The sequence below is a fragment of the Alligator sinensis genome, unplaced genomic scaffold, assembly GCF_000455745.1.
Source record: "Alligator sinensis unplaced genomic scaffold, ASM45574v1 scaffold890_1, whole genome shotgun sequence".
Classification (NCBI taxonomy): Eukaryota; Metazoa; Chordata; order Crocodylia; family Alligatoridae; genus Alligator; species Alligator sinensis.
Genome location: NW_005842948.1, coordinates 95,642 through 109,034, shown reverse-complemented (window position 1 = coordinate 109,034; position 13,393 = coordinate 95,642). Strand labels below are relative to the sequence as shown.

Sequence of the window (13,393 nt, the reverse complement as noted above, 5' to 3'; positions counted from 1 at the left end):
GCATTCCTGATACACTGATAGCAACATTCAGAAACTATTGCAAATGGAAACTTGAGCTGTGCTTTCGCCTCCCCCATAGGAAGATCCATTTGTGCTGATGTGCTGTGAAGGTACTGGTCATGGAAGTGAAAAAAATTACAACTTTTACTAAGTTGGGGCCGGTTACTCCTCTTTTCTGTCTTCATCCCCTCTTGAAGATAGATAGGAGCACTTCCTATGATGCACTTCAAATACAGAATACGGCATCTGGTTTTGTTTGCCTTAAGAAAAGGTGAAGTAGTAACAGTGTTTTATTCAGACAAAGTGAAAAAATCAGGCTATTCACTAGGGTACGTGTGTGTGGTCAGTAAGGTAAATTTTATATACCTTGTTTACTTGGCCTTCCCCCCCCCCCCCGGCCCTTCATTTAACATGTGATAAGCGGGAGCCCCTTATCTTGGAATAGTATATGGGGGGGGCAACGGGGAAGGGTAGGTGACTGCTGTGGCTTGGGCTCTAGCCTCTACCCGGGGTTGGGGTTGTAGCTGCTGTCTACCCTTCACCCTGCATCCCACCATCTCCCCCCTGCAGCCTCTTTCCCCCATATAGCCTCTGCTCCACTGTCTGCCCCTCTCTTTCACTCCTCTTACTTTTGCTCTATGCTGGCAGGCTCCATCCATGCTGCAGCCTGGGGCACAGAGCACAACCCCAGCCTAGCCTCATAGCAGTGAGGCTGAGAGGGTGGGGGGCAGGTAGAGGCTGGGTGAGGAGAGGGGAGGGGGGAATCGGAGGCTGGGGGGGAGGGATGCCCAAGGCTGTTAGAGGACAGGCAAAAGCACCTGCTCCCCCACTGCCTGCCTACCCTTGCAGCGGGGAGGGGGGGATGGATGAATTAAAGCAGACACTCCAAAAATTAGATTGTGTACATGGGAAATTATAACAAATTCATAATTTTTCCATGTATAGAATATATTTATTGGGGGTCTTCTTAAATTAATGGTCATCTTAGATTTGAGTAAATGTGATAATTTCTATAGTTTTAATTGGAATTGTATGTCAGATACTGTCTCACCTAGATCTTCTTTTCCTTATTCATTCTTTTCCAAACTATATTTGGCTAGTAGGAAAGATGTTCTTCTAAATCCAGTTTTTAAAAGGGCCTTGGAAAATGAATGGCCAAATTGTGCATCTGGTAACTACTATATTTACTTATTTCCAAGATGAGGTGTGTGTCCATTTAACACGGGAGAAAAAACCCCTCATCTTCAAATTGTGTACAAGGAAGTTGGTGGCAGAGGGGTGAGGAGGGAGGGTGGGCAGCTGCTGTGGCTCCAGCTTTAGCCCTGACCCCAGGTTGGGGCCAGTGCCACAGCAACTGCCTGCCCCCCACTGCCCCTGCACCCCCTGCCTCTTCTGCCTGCGACCCCACAGCCTAAGGCCCCTGCCCCCAGTCTCCCCTCCGCTCTCCATCTCTTCCTTCTGTTCCCATCCCCTTCTCCCCACACTGCTTCTGCAGTCTTGGGCCCCCACCCCCTTCCTCCATCATTCAATAAAGTGGGAGCCTCTGCTAAAGGGTCTTTTCCCTCTAACATCAGATAGTCTTAACTGCTTTTCTCTGTCTAGAAATAGGGTGGGATTTTCAACACTGGTCAGCTCTGGCCTAACTGGGTTCCCATTAGAATTACTGTGAGTGTTACAATTTTACTTCACTGGAAGGGACCTCCAGAGGTCATCTAATCTAGCCCCTTACTTGAGGCAGGATCATCCCTAAACAAACCATCCTATACCGAGACTCCCCAGTCCTTTCCCATCCAGCCAGGTGTTCCCCGTTTTGTCTTTGTGTTTTTGGTTATTTTCCTGAGTTGTAGCATTTGTCTGTATTTAACTTCATCCTGTTAGCTCTAGCCCAACTATCCAGTCTGTTGAGATCCTTCTGAATTGCACTCGCATCCTCTAGCATGTTCACAATCCTTTTCCAGTTTTGTCATCCACAAACTTGCTCAGGAAGCTTCCTTTGCCAGTATCCATATCCTTATTAAACACACTGAACTGCACCAGGCCAAGGACTGAGTCCTGTGGAACTCCACTCAAAACCTCCTGCCATTCTGACATGGACCAGTTAATAATTACCCTTTGCTTGCAGCTATTGAGCCACTTATCTGTCCACCTTGTAGTTTTATCTAGCCCATATTTCTCCAATTTGTTTATTTCTCCAATTTGTTTAACATGATTTTTTTTTTTCATAAATCTATGCTGGCTGCTTGCATTCAGCCTTTCCTCCCCCTTGCAAGTGGCCTTTTTTTAAGCTATGCTCCACTTACTTCCCAGGTATTGAGGTGAGGCTAACTCATCTGTAGTTCCCTGAGTCATCCTTGCCTTTTTTAAAGAGGGGCACTATGTTGGCCCTTTCCCAGTCCTCTGGTACCTGATCTGTCTCCCACAACTTCATGAAGATTGTGGCCAAGGGCTCTGAGATCTCTGCCAGTTCCTTTAGGACCTTGGGATGAAGCTTATCCAGCCCTGCTGACTTGACTTCACTCAGAACCAGCAAAAGCTTTCTGACCATCTCTTTAGTGATCTCCCTCAGCTTGCCCCCTTCCTTATCTAGATAATTCCTATTGATGTCTGGCAGCTTAGTTTTTTTGTGAAGACTGAGGCAAAGTAGCTGTTGAGTAGCTCCACCTTCTTTGCACCTTTGGTTAGGAGTTCCCCTGGTTTGTTAAAAAAGGACCCATAGCTTCCTTGGTCCTTCTTTTCTGGCCAGCATACTTACAGACCTCTTCTTGCTGCCCTTAACCACCTTTGCCAGGTGCAGCTCATTCTTTATCTTTACCTTCCTGATTGGAGGCTGGAGTGGCAAAGGTGCTAAGGTACATGGCTGACAGCCCAGAGGTCGCAAGCTTGAGGCCATAGCAGAAGTGCTTATAGTGTGGCCCTGTCCTATTCCAAAGGAGTCTGTGAATTCTGCAAACTACCTTGTCACAAGGGCGTGAGAAAGGAAGGCCTTCCTGATTTTGTCCCTGCAGGTTCTTGCTACTGCCTGACCTGTTATGCATCCTTGGTGGCCTGCCCATTCTTCCATTGCCTATGTGCTTTCCTTTTGCATTTGAGGTATTTTAGAAGAAACATGTGCAGCCACTTTTTTCTCTTGTCATTCTTCTTGTGCTTCCATTGTATTGGGACAGTTTCATGTTGGGCTTCCAATACTGTGCCCCTTAAAAATTCCCAGTTCTCCTGGGCACCTTTATTCTTCAATCTGTCCTCCCATGACACCATGCCTATTAGTTCCTTGAGTTGAATGAAATCTGCCTTTTTGAAACCTAGCATCCTGATACTGCTGACCTCATTTTTTCCCTGTCTCAGGATCTAGAATTCTAGTGTATCGTGATCGCTTCCTCCCAGGTTACCCATCACCGTCACATCTTCCACCAGTTCTTCCCTGTTCGTCAGGACAAGATCCAAGATAGCTGATCCCTTAGTTGTATCCTCCACTTTCTGGAAGAGAAAGTTTTCTTCCACACAAGTTAGGATCCAGCTTGAAATGTCATGTTTGGCTGCATTGTTTTTCCAGCAGATGTCTAGATAATTAAAGCCTCTTATCAGTACCATCCCATAGGTTTTGGATAAATTTGTCACCTGCTTGAAGAGTGCCTCATCCACCTCTTCCAGATTCGGTGGCCTGTAATAAATCTCCACAATGCCTCTGGAAAATTCTCTCACAATGTGGAAAATTCTCCACATCAAATGGGAAGATCACCATACACATGCCAGTATCTTTGCTGAAGCTAATGTTACCAGCATAGAGTCAGTGATCCTCAAGCACCAACTTCACTGGACTGGACATTGTGTGCAGATGCCTGACTCTCAAAACTCCCAAAACAAGTGCTCTGCTGCCAGCTTAGCAATGGCCCAAGATCTTGCAGTGGCCAAATGCTACAAGGACACGTTGAGGGCATGCCTCAAGAAATCAGATGCTGACGTCAAGACTTGGGAGGAGCTGGCTCCTGACCAACTTCGCTGGCAGCACAACCTCAACCAAGCGTCTGCCTGTTTTGAGGTGAAGCATCTTGCCTTCAATGCAGAGAATAGAGTGGCGGAAGGAAATAGAGAGAGATCCTGGCATACGGTCTGTCCTTTGCTACAGAAAGACCAACTTGTGCAGACAGGTCGGTGACTCAAGGATTGTAATCTTAAGTCACTTAAAGACCCATCAACGAGCCATGGTAGAGAGCATCCTTGAATCGAGGGACTGTGGAGTACGACAATGGTAGAACACAATTGTTCTGTTAGGATTTTTAAAAATCACCAATTTCAGAGTTTTTTTCCCCTTTTGGATTTAATTTTTTTTTTTTAATCGGGAATGTTTCGCTCCTAAGCAGAGAAAATGAGGAAAATATGGGAGCAGTTTTAGAAAATAAGAAAAATCCTGCTTTCCATTCTGTCCTAGCTTCATGTGATGATTACTAACCAAGTGCAAATTTTATTTTAATAAAAAAGAAATAAATTGCCCTATATATTAGTTTTCAGTGCTTTTTGCAGCTATACACAATATTTGGCTACCATTTGTGGGTTTCACCTGTTAGTGCTGGGAATTTAGGGGTGCTAAGTACACTAGGGAGGCCATTGAGGTATCTCAAGAATAGAGGACAGGTGCATTTAGTGCAACTGTCCCCACCACCATGAATATCGCGTGCCTCCTGAGGCTGGGGGGGACACGGCGAGCAGCCTCAGGCAGTGGTGGTGGTGAGCGGGGAGTTCCTGCAGGCGGCCACAGTGGTGTTGGCAGCGGAGGCAGGGGGTGCCATAGCAGTGAAAAATAGTGGACATAAAGGCATCCGGTTTCATATCATTAGAGGACAGAGGACTAGAAAATCAGACTGTCCTCAATAAAACGGGATGAATGGCCACCCTACTGTGCACCCTTTGGACTTATTTACAGTTTGTTAGTAACCTCCACACAGTCATGGCCTTTTTTAATAGAGTGGCTCTGTTGCAGTACCTATTAGGTTGACCAGGTAAGTAGAGGGCATACAAGATATTTTTACCTCCCTTTATTTCACTTGCATGTTTAACACCAAAAGGTGTTACCATGCATTCACAGTAAGAACAAGGTTGTGGTTCAGTAGAGGTTGGTTACTAGTCTCCTACGTGACCCTTTTTTTCTAAAATAAAGAAGCAGTTAATCAGAATCTTACTAAGATTTTAAAAAGATGGCAGGGAAAATGCTTTTATTTGTGTATAGACAAGGTTCTTTGGGTATAAATCTGATATCTTTTGTTAGACCAACTCAATTAGTTGGAAAAATTCTTCTTTGCAAGCTTTTGGGTACAAGCTTTAGTTGTGTATGTACTTTTCTCATTTTTCTAATTGATGAAGTTAATCAGTTTTGTGTCTTCTCTCTCTCTTTTTTTTGTTCCGGCCTTTCCCAGCAAACTGGGACAAAAGGCCTGAAATGTTTATAAATACAAATGTAAAATAAGCTATTGTGTGATAGGCGAGTTGTATTTTTGGTAGACTTGCAGTGAAATGAACTGAATGGCAAGAACATTCACTTCAGTAGCTTCTTACAATGTAAAATTCCCCAAAGGATACTTTCACTGGAGCTGTCTCTGTAGGAATAGGAGGGGTCAGCAGCCATTGCTGATGCAGCTGTGGAGCTTTCATGTAACCCAATCCCTGCATCTAAGATAAAAATGCTAGTTAGAAAAAATAGTGAAGGAGCATTCTCTTTTGTTGAACATACTCTGACTGCATTTTACCCTAGCATAGCAGCAAATTTACTGCCCCCTGACAGTTCAGAAAACATGGGCAGAGTTTTATAGTCCTGGAACATCTGCATTGATCAGAGAATAGGATGAATATATGAGGATTTGTTGCTGTATGACTATCACTTGCATATTTATATTTCAGTGTCTTGTGAGGAACAGGCCAAAGTGTTTAAATTACTCTGTGCTATTCATTTGCTGTGTAGCTTTTTGGTTTTAGCTGGCCTGTTTGTTGAGAGGGTCAGTCCTTTATAGCATGGGTAACATGTTGTCCTAAAGCCTGAATATGAATTTTAAAAATGTTCTTTCTTGAAGGACCTAGTTATTGCTATGGTACTACTGGGACTTATCTTTTGTTTCTAGTATGTTTGATCAACATATCCAGTAAAAGTGGTTTTGAGCATGAGCTCTTACTATGTCTAAAAGCATGTGGGTTTTTTTGCATTCAGCAGATTGGTTCATCTGATAATGTCAGTCGCTCTTTATTCTTTTGTGACCCTTGCCATGGCAGATGGTAGTCTGAAGTTGTGAGTAACAAATGTCATTGCTTACATTTTCTCAGGGAAGAATGGACAAAAGCCATCCAAACAGTAGCAGATAGCCTTAAGAAGCAGGAGGAAGAAATGATGGATTTTAGATCTGGTTCTCCTAGTGATAATTCAGGTGCTGAAGAAATGGAAGTTTCTATGACAAAACCAAAACATAAAGTGGTAAGTGAGCATAGGAGAAATAATATTTGAATAGGGGTCTTGTTATGAGAACACACCTTGCTGCTGACAGCCCCAAGCTTTATTGAATTCAGTGTCAGCTGTCTGCCAGTAATCCTTTTGATTCTGAATAGGGGCAAGGGTACTAGTAGGTATGCCTTGAATGCAAATGAGCAGTAACCATCAATATACAACTCCCTTCTTTCCCCCTTCCCCTCCCTAATGATGTATGCTGATGAGGAGATTCTGTACCTGTGAATTAGAGTACTGCTTTCTTTCTTGTCCCATGTCTTGCCCTCAGCATTGTAATCCCCATTTGCTTCCGAAACTGTGTCTGTGTTCTGGGGACATGAGCTGAGCCAATAAACTTTTACTGAGAAACTGTTCACCCCCAAGCTACGTCGCTGACAAGCATGTACTCTAGGTGTTCATTCAGAAAATGAATTTATGCCAATGTGTGCAACTATTCGCTTGTCACTCTGAGATACAGCTCCCATTGATCCTGACTGCCCTCTGCTTTAGTGTGTCAGCAAGATTTTGCTGGAGCATTCCAGCAGGATGCACCAGGAACATATGAAAGAATGTCATGGTTCGGCTAGGAAGCGGAGGTAAATTCCTCAGGAATGGTGATTCAAGTCCCTTTGAGCCTGAGAGCCAGGATCCAGCTGAATGACCACTTGGGTCCTGAAACCATTAAAAATCCACTCTTGGTTTTATAAATGCAATCAGATGTCACCTCTTAGTCAGTCCATTTATTAATGCCTTCAGCCAGGGAGAGAGAAGGCTGGTATTGGGAGCACTTTCAATCCTGCCTGGCAAGCCCATATTAATTCAAAGCTACATAGGCCTACAGCTATCCCCTTAGAAATACCACAAGAAGTATCTGAGACCAAGCTGTTCTCATTCCTACACCAGCTGTTTTAATAAAGAGAGAAAAAACAAGAGACAAGGCAAGAGGACAGTTCAGATGGCAGCATGGCCTCTGCATGCTGTCTGACACCATGCTTTGGAAGGCTGATCTCCCATAGAGATGGTCAAAGCCTCAAAAAGGGACATGAATCTGTAGAATGAGAAACCAGGTAGCTTTTTTTCCTAAGACTCCAAGGTGTTAGTCACACCATAAATCACAACATGCCACATGTTCAGCCAATTTATGAAGCCGTAAGTTGGCAAACCAGCCTCAAAGATGGTTCTACATCTAATGTAGAAAATCTTTGTGGCTGGTTTGTATCATGCCTCAAATTGAATGTGTGGTATGTGTTGTTTTCCAGACCAGAGCTGTCCCACCAGTGTTGACAATCAGGTGATTTTTGTCACCAACCCTGAACACCCCTGGCTCCTGAGACTGCCTCCAGACCAGTCCTCAAGTATTGGGCTGGAAGCAGCTCTAGAACTCAGTTGTGTCCTGCCTGGAGGCAGCCCCACAGTGATGGGATTTGGAAACCAAGGAGTTTATGCTCCATCCCAAACTTCATACGTCCTTCCATGCATGTCTGACATGACAGAACACACATTGTTTAGGGAGGGGTGTAAAATTCCTTGGCCACACGGTCACGCCATTATTTTAATGTCTGCTAGGGGCCCAAATGATAAAGGCTGCATGGCCATATGGACTTTCAGTTTTGCCTGATTCAAATGAAGGAATTTTCAGGCAACTTAGTGGGTTTGATTCTTATTATTGGATAATGTAATATAGATGTCCTATTTTGGAAAAACCACTTGAGTTTTTGCTCAATTGACTAGAAGTCATATGTACCATTTTAAAAGAAATTCATAACTCTCAGCTAATAACTCAGCTGCTGTTTCTTCTTCTTGAGTCATCATTCATAGGCATTTCAAAACTGGTTATGATGTGTTGTTTACCTTACTGTCATTAACAGACCATGAATGAGTTTGAATACCTTAAGCTACTGGGAAAAGGCACTTTCGGGAAGGTTATTCTAGTTAAAGAAAAAGCAACTGGACGGTATTATGCTATGAAAATTCTGAAGAAGGAAGTAATTGTAGCCAAGGTAAGCATACTGGAACATCCTGGGCCCAGTTTATCCCTCATGTAACTCTGGCTTCTGGAGTTGCATCAAGACCTGCTTTACCCTGGGTAGCATGCCGTTTATTTCCTTGTTACTTGTGACTGGACTCGTTGTCTCAGATGAATTGCACTGATGGCTTTCTGCTGTGTGGCATTGCAGGATGAAGTAGCACACACGCTGACAGAAAACCGTGTTTTACAAAACTCTAGGCACCCATTCTTAACAGTAAGTATTCCTCCTTTTTCAGTATGTTGGTAAAGCCATTTTGGCATTGTGACAGCCATAACTTTCCTCCTTATTGTAGTAATAAAACAAATCTTATGAGCCTTAGTTTTCAACAGTGACTAGTAATGCTGGGTAGTTCAGTGATTGAGATGCCGTTGAGGGTCCTGATATTTAGCCGGTGAGTGCTTGGTACTTAATGAAAAAACAAAGATCCCTTTAGAGAGACCCTTTGAGTCTCTAAAACCAGTACAATCCCTAAGTACAGTCATTGGTGCGCCTGTTGACTTTTATTGCAGAATACTGTCTGATCTTCCTCTCTGCAAAAATATTGCTGATTCAGACGTGCTCCTTGTAATGTTGGGTATGATGACATTGTGCTCTACGTCGCCCCTTTTCATGCTGGCATAAAGCAAAACATCTCAAGCAAGGGCTGTCTTGAAAACCCAGCTGTCAGGCTGGGTCATGACCCATAAAAACAAATGAAGGATGTGGCAAACAAGCTGTTGGCACTCATGATGTGGGAATACACATGATGCAACTGTACAGAGACACTTTGTGACATGCTGCGGCTCTCCCCTGCCTGTTCTGTTTTTTGTGAATTGATGGCAAATTGATATCGACAGAATTGCTCAATCCTCTAGTTAGCTGTCGTCATGGAGTGGCAGCAGTAAAGAGAGCAGAAGCGACAGAGCAGCGTGCATAAGTGTATTTGCTTCACACCAGGCTTTGCTGCAAGTACAGTAAGGCTTGTGTCCACTTTTGGTGGGATTGTATCTTACCTGGGAGTTGAAATTGTAAGAGCCTGTGAGCCTTGTGTTGGGGAAATGTTCATGCTATCAGCTGATTTCCAGTTAATATTGATAGATGATAGCTTTGTCCTTTAGCATCATAACCTTTTTAGACAGTTGTTATAAAATGTTATGGAACCTAATTCATTATTTTAATGAAAAACAAAAATTGCCCCTTGCAGCCCTGTTTGAGAAGCGCTACCGAAAAACTGAAGATACTGCCGTGTTGATACAATACAATAGGTGGTGTTTCCTCTCCACCTAGTCTTAAAACTTCATGGAATGTACTTTTTTATAAATGTACTTTTCTTGATGTGGCACCTCTAAGTTTTTTAATTTAAATGTGTTTCAGGCTTTAAAGTATTCCTTTCAGACGCATGATCGCTTGTGTTTTGTTATGGAGTATGCTAATGGAGGAGAGGTAAGGAAAATTTGAACCACCTTCAGTTATTTTTGGATTTTCCTGTAATCTACATTTATAGTTGGTTTCATGGCCCTTGCTGAGAGACCGTGCCTGCAAATCTTGGAGTTTACTGCAAATGTTATCTCTCTCTAATAGTCCCTGTTAAATGGCAGTGCTCACAGGACTTAGGTCTATGAGTAAGGGTTGTCAGAGGCTTTTCCTCAGTAATACAGATTCCAGTAGTATCTTTAGGTTGACATCTGACTTCACTACATCTTGACATTGCTTTGTGGTTGCTCTATAATGTTGAAGCTTTAGGATTTGTTTAATATTAGAATGTAAAAACACAGTGCTTTGAAGAGATCTATACACAAAAACGAGAGCTTTTAGAACAAGGACTGGTTCAGATAAGGAAAATTTCCAGCTGAGGAAAAAGTCATTTTTCTAAAACGGGGCTGTTGGTTGTAGCTGAGTTGGTCTAAGGACTTAGGCAAGCAAGGTTTTTTGGTAAATGTCATATCTTTTATTAGACCAAGTAAGGGTGTTTGTGCTCGAAAGCTTGCAAAGAACTTTTTTCTAACTATTTAGTTAGTCTAAAAAGATATCACATCTACCCAAAGAACCTTACCTACGTTTCTAAAACAATGCATTCAAGTCTGGTATAAAATGTAGCTGTAGTTTTAAATGAGAGATTTTTCTTTTGGTTTATATGTCTAAATGTGTGGTGCATAATGAAGTTATCAAATAGAGCAGATGTACGTTTGCAGTAGATTAAATTAATGTTTAATCATTTAATTTAGGGTACAGCTTAGAACCTTTTGGAGCACAGGTGTGTGTGGGTGGGTGGGGAGAGGTTTCTCTCTTGGTTAATATCTGCTTCTAAGCAGCATGTTCTATAAAGTAGCGTACATCATTCAGAAACACGTGCATTCTAAATGTAACAGATGATTGTTGTTGTAGTTGTTTTTCCATCTGTCAAGAGAGCGCGTTTTCTCCGAAGACCGGGCTCGGTTTTATGGAGCTGAGATTGTGTCAGCACTGGATTACCTGCATTCAGAGAAGAACGTGGTTTACAGAGATCTGAAGGTACATAGAAGCCTTCTAATTTCATAGGCCACTGAAAATTGGCACGGGCTATTATTTACTTTTGGAAATTTACAAAATAGCACTTAAACATTGTAAACCAGATGTGCTAAATGTACATATACTGATGGGCCAGGGAATTTGGGAGTGCACCAAAAGAGGGCAGGGCTTCTCACAGAATCCGTGGCCCCTTGGACATGGCCATTGATGGCAGGACATGAGTGAGGGTGTATCCACATAGCCTGTTTGCCCCACTGTTGCTTGGCCCACAGTTTGCCCTGCTGCTGCTTGCTCACCACTTGAGAGCGGCTGCTTAGCCTGCAGCCATGTGGCTTATAGCCCTCGCCATGGTTATCAGATGCTCCTGGTCACTGGCCCCACAGATGTGGCCCACATGGAGCTTTATGGTTTGAATCCAGCATGGGGTCAGTTTGAAATCCCTGCAATAAACCTGTCCACTGGAATTTAATATAAGAGAATTTTGCAGTTATTATTTTGATACACTGAATTTATAAGATTTCACCCAACACTTGCATAATCTACCTGTTATAGGTAGGATATTGGTGCCTTTGCTACCAGTGCCCCAGTGGAACACAAAGAAGTGCTTTGCTGTTGTAGATGTATCTTTGAGTGGCAGTAAAGCTAAAAATTGACCACTCTCATTAGGAGAGAGGGACTGGCAGTTCTCCTAAGTAGTGAAGGATCAGCTGAACATCTTGGCCACATTCTCTCTGTTAGTGTACACATGTGATCCTTGGGTACATTTTGCTCTCCTAACATCCTGTTTCTCTCGCACTTACATTTGCTCAGTTGCTTACTACTGAGGGGAGGGGGAATCTAACTTACCCTTCCTGGCGGAGAAAAAACCCTCTGCTGCTTTTCTTTCCCAGAAGTGCATGCATTTCAGGGTGGGGGAAGTGATGCTACTAGATATTCAGCCCATCATTCATTTTAGGAGCCATCTGAATGGCTGTTGATCTAGATCAGTGGTTCTCAAACTATGAGGTGGAACTCCCTAGGGAGGTGCGGTGTCATGTCAAGGGAGGTGCAAGCTGTGAGTCTTTTTTTATTTTTTTTGAGGAGAGGTTGGATGAATTTTTAAAAAGTTATATATTTTAGATATATTATATTTTAAAATAACTAAAAATAAAATAATGCAAAAAGCTTGTGTTTAGTATACTAATGTTGCATAGCAACTGTGCCACATCAGACTGTGGCGAGCAAAAATATAGTCCGTGGGCCGAATCCAGCCCACCAGGTGATTTCATCTGGCCTGCGGATGGGTGCCCACCAAACCCCACCCACTCCTGCCAAGGCAGCACGCTGTGCTCCTACCCTCATGCACAGCAGGGCCCCAGCCCTGGCCAGCGCACACTACTTCATACATTCACAGATTATAAGGGGCTGGAAGGGACCTCGCAAGATCATCGGGTCCAGCCCCCTGCACTAGCCAGGAAAGACAACTGGGGTCAGATGACCCCAGTGGGGTGACCGTCCAGTCTCCTCTTGAAGATCTCCAGGGTAGGCGATTGCACCACCTCTGGAGGGAGCTTCTTCCACACTCTGGACACCCTGACTGTGAAGAAGTTTTTCCTAGTGTTAAGCCTAAAATGGTCTTCCAGGAGTTTGTGCCAATTACTTCTAGTTTTCCCCAAGGGTACCGTGGTGAACAGTTGGTTGCTGAGCCCTTGATGTATTCCCCTGATATAGCAGTAAGCTGCTACCAAGTCTCTTCTCAGCCTTCTCTTTTTTAGGCTGAAGAGGCCCAAGTTCCTCAGTCCTTCCTTGTATGGCTTGCCTTGCAAGTCTCTGATCATTCAGGTGGCTCTTCTCTGGACTCTCTCAAGCTTTTCCACTTCCAGGCAGGGCTACTGCTGTTGCCACCTGGAAAACTGCTCAACTTCCCCAGCCTCCAGGAGCTCCTTCTCCTATCACTGCTGCAGTCCTCCAGGCAGCAAGTAGGGAAGTTGGGGCGGGCAGAGGGAAGCTGTAGCTGAGCAGGAGCTCAGGACTGGGGCTGGCAGGTGCCCAGTGGGGTGGAAGGAGTGCAGAGGTCAGATCAGCCCAGTTCCATCACACAGAGCTCCCCGCAGCTCACGTGCAGCTCTCAGGACTTGTGCGCTGCCGGGGGAAAGTCCCGCACGATGGAGCGAGCAGGGTTCTCTGTTCTCTACCACCATATGCAGCTTCTGGAACTCCGCTGGAAGTGGCAGGGAGCACCGTGCGATGGAGCCAGGCTGGCTTGGCTTTGCTCCTTGCTTCCTGGTGGGGTCTTGCATGTGGTGGCAGGGAGTGTGGCCAGGCCATTGTCTCCATCGCATGGGGCTTCCGCCCCAGCAGCTTGCAAGTCTGAGAGCTACACAAGCCGCTGGGAGCCCCATGTAATGGAACCGGGCCGGGCTACCCCCTTCCC

General features: G+C 44.3%; 1 protein-coding gene across 6 annotated transcripts in view; it reads left to right on the top strand.

Moving 5' to 3' along the window:
- The window catches only part of AKT1 (AKT serine/threonine kinase 1), a 102,990-nt gene that overhangs the window by 62,868 nt on the left and 26,729 nt on the right, over positions 1-13,393 (top strand). For all 6 annotated transcript variants that reach the window (XM_025192607.1, XM_025192606.1, XM_025192604.1 and 3 more), the window contains 5 exons: positions 6,307-6,454; positions 8,332-8,463; positions 8,641-8,706; positions 9,847-9,915; positions 10,858-10,983. In XM_025192607.1, the coding sequence (XP_025048392.1) occupies positions 6,307-6,454; positions 8,332-8,463; positions 8,641-8,706; positions 9,847-9,915; positions 10,858-10,983 (541 nt within the window). The remainder of the gene's footprint in view (positions 1-6,306; positions 6,455-8,331; positions 8,464-8,640; positions 8,707-9,846; positions 9,916-10,857; positions 10,984-13,393) is intronic.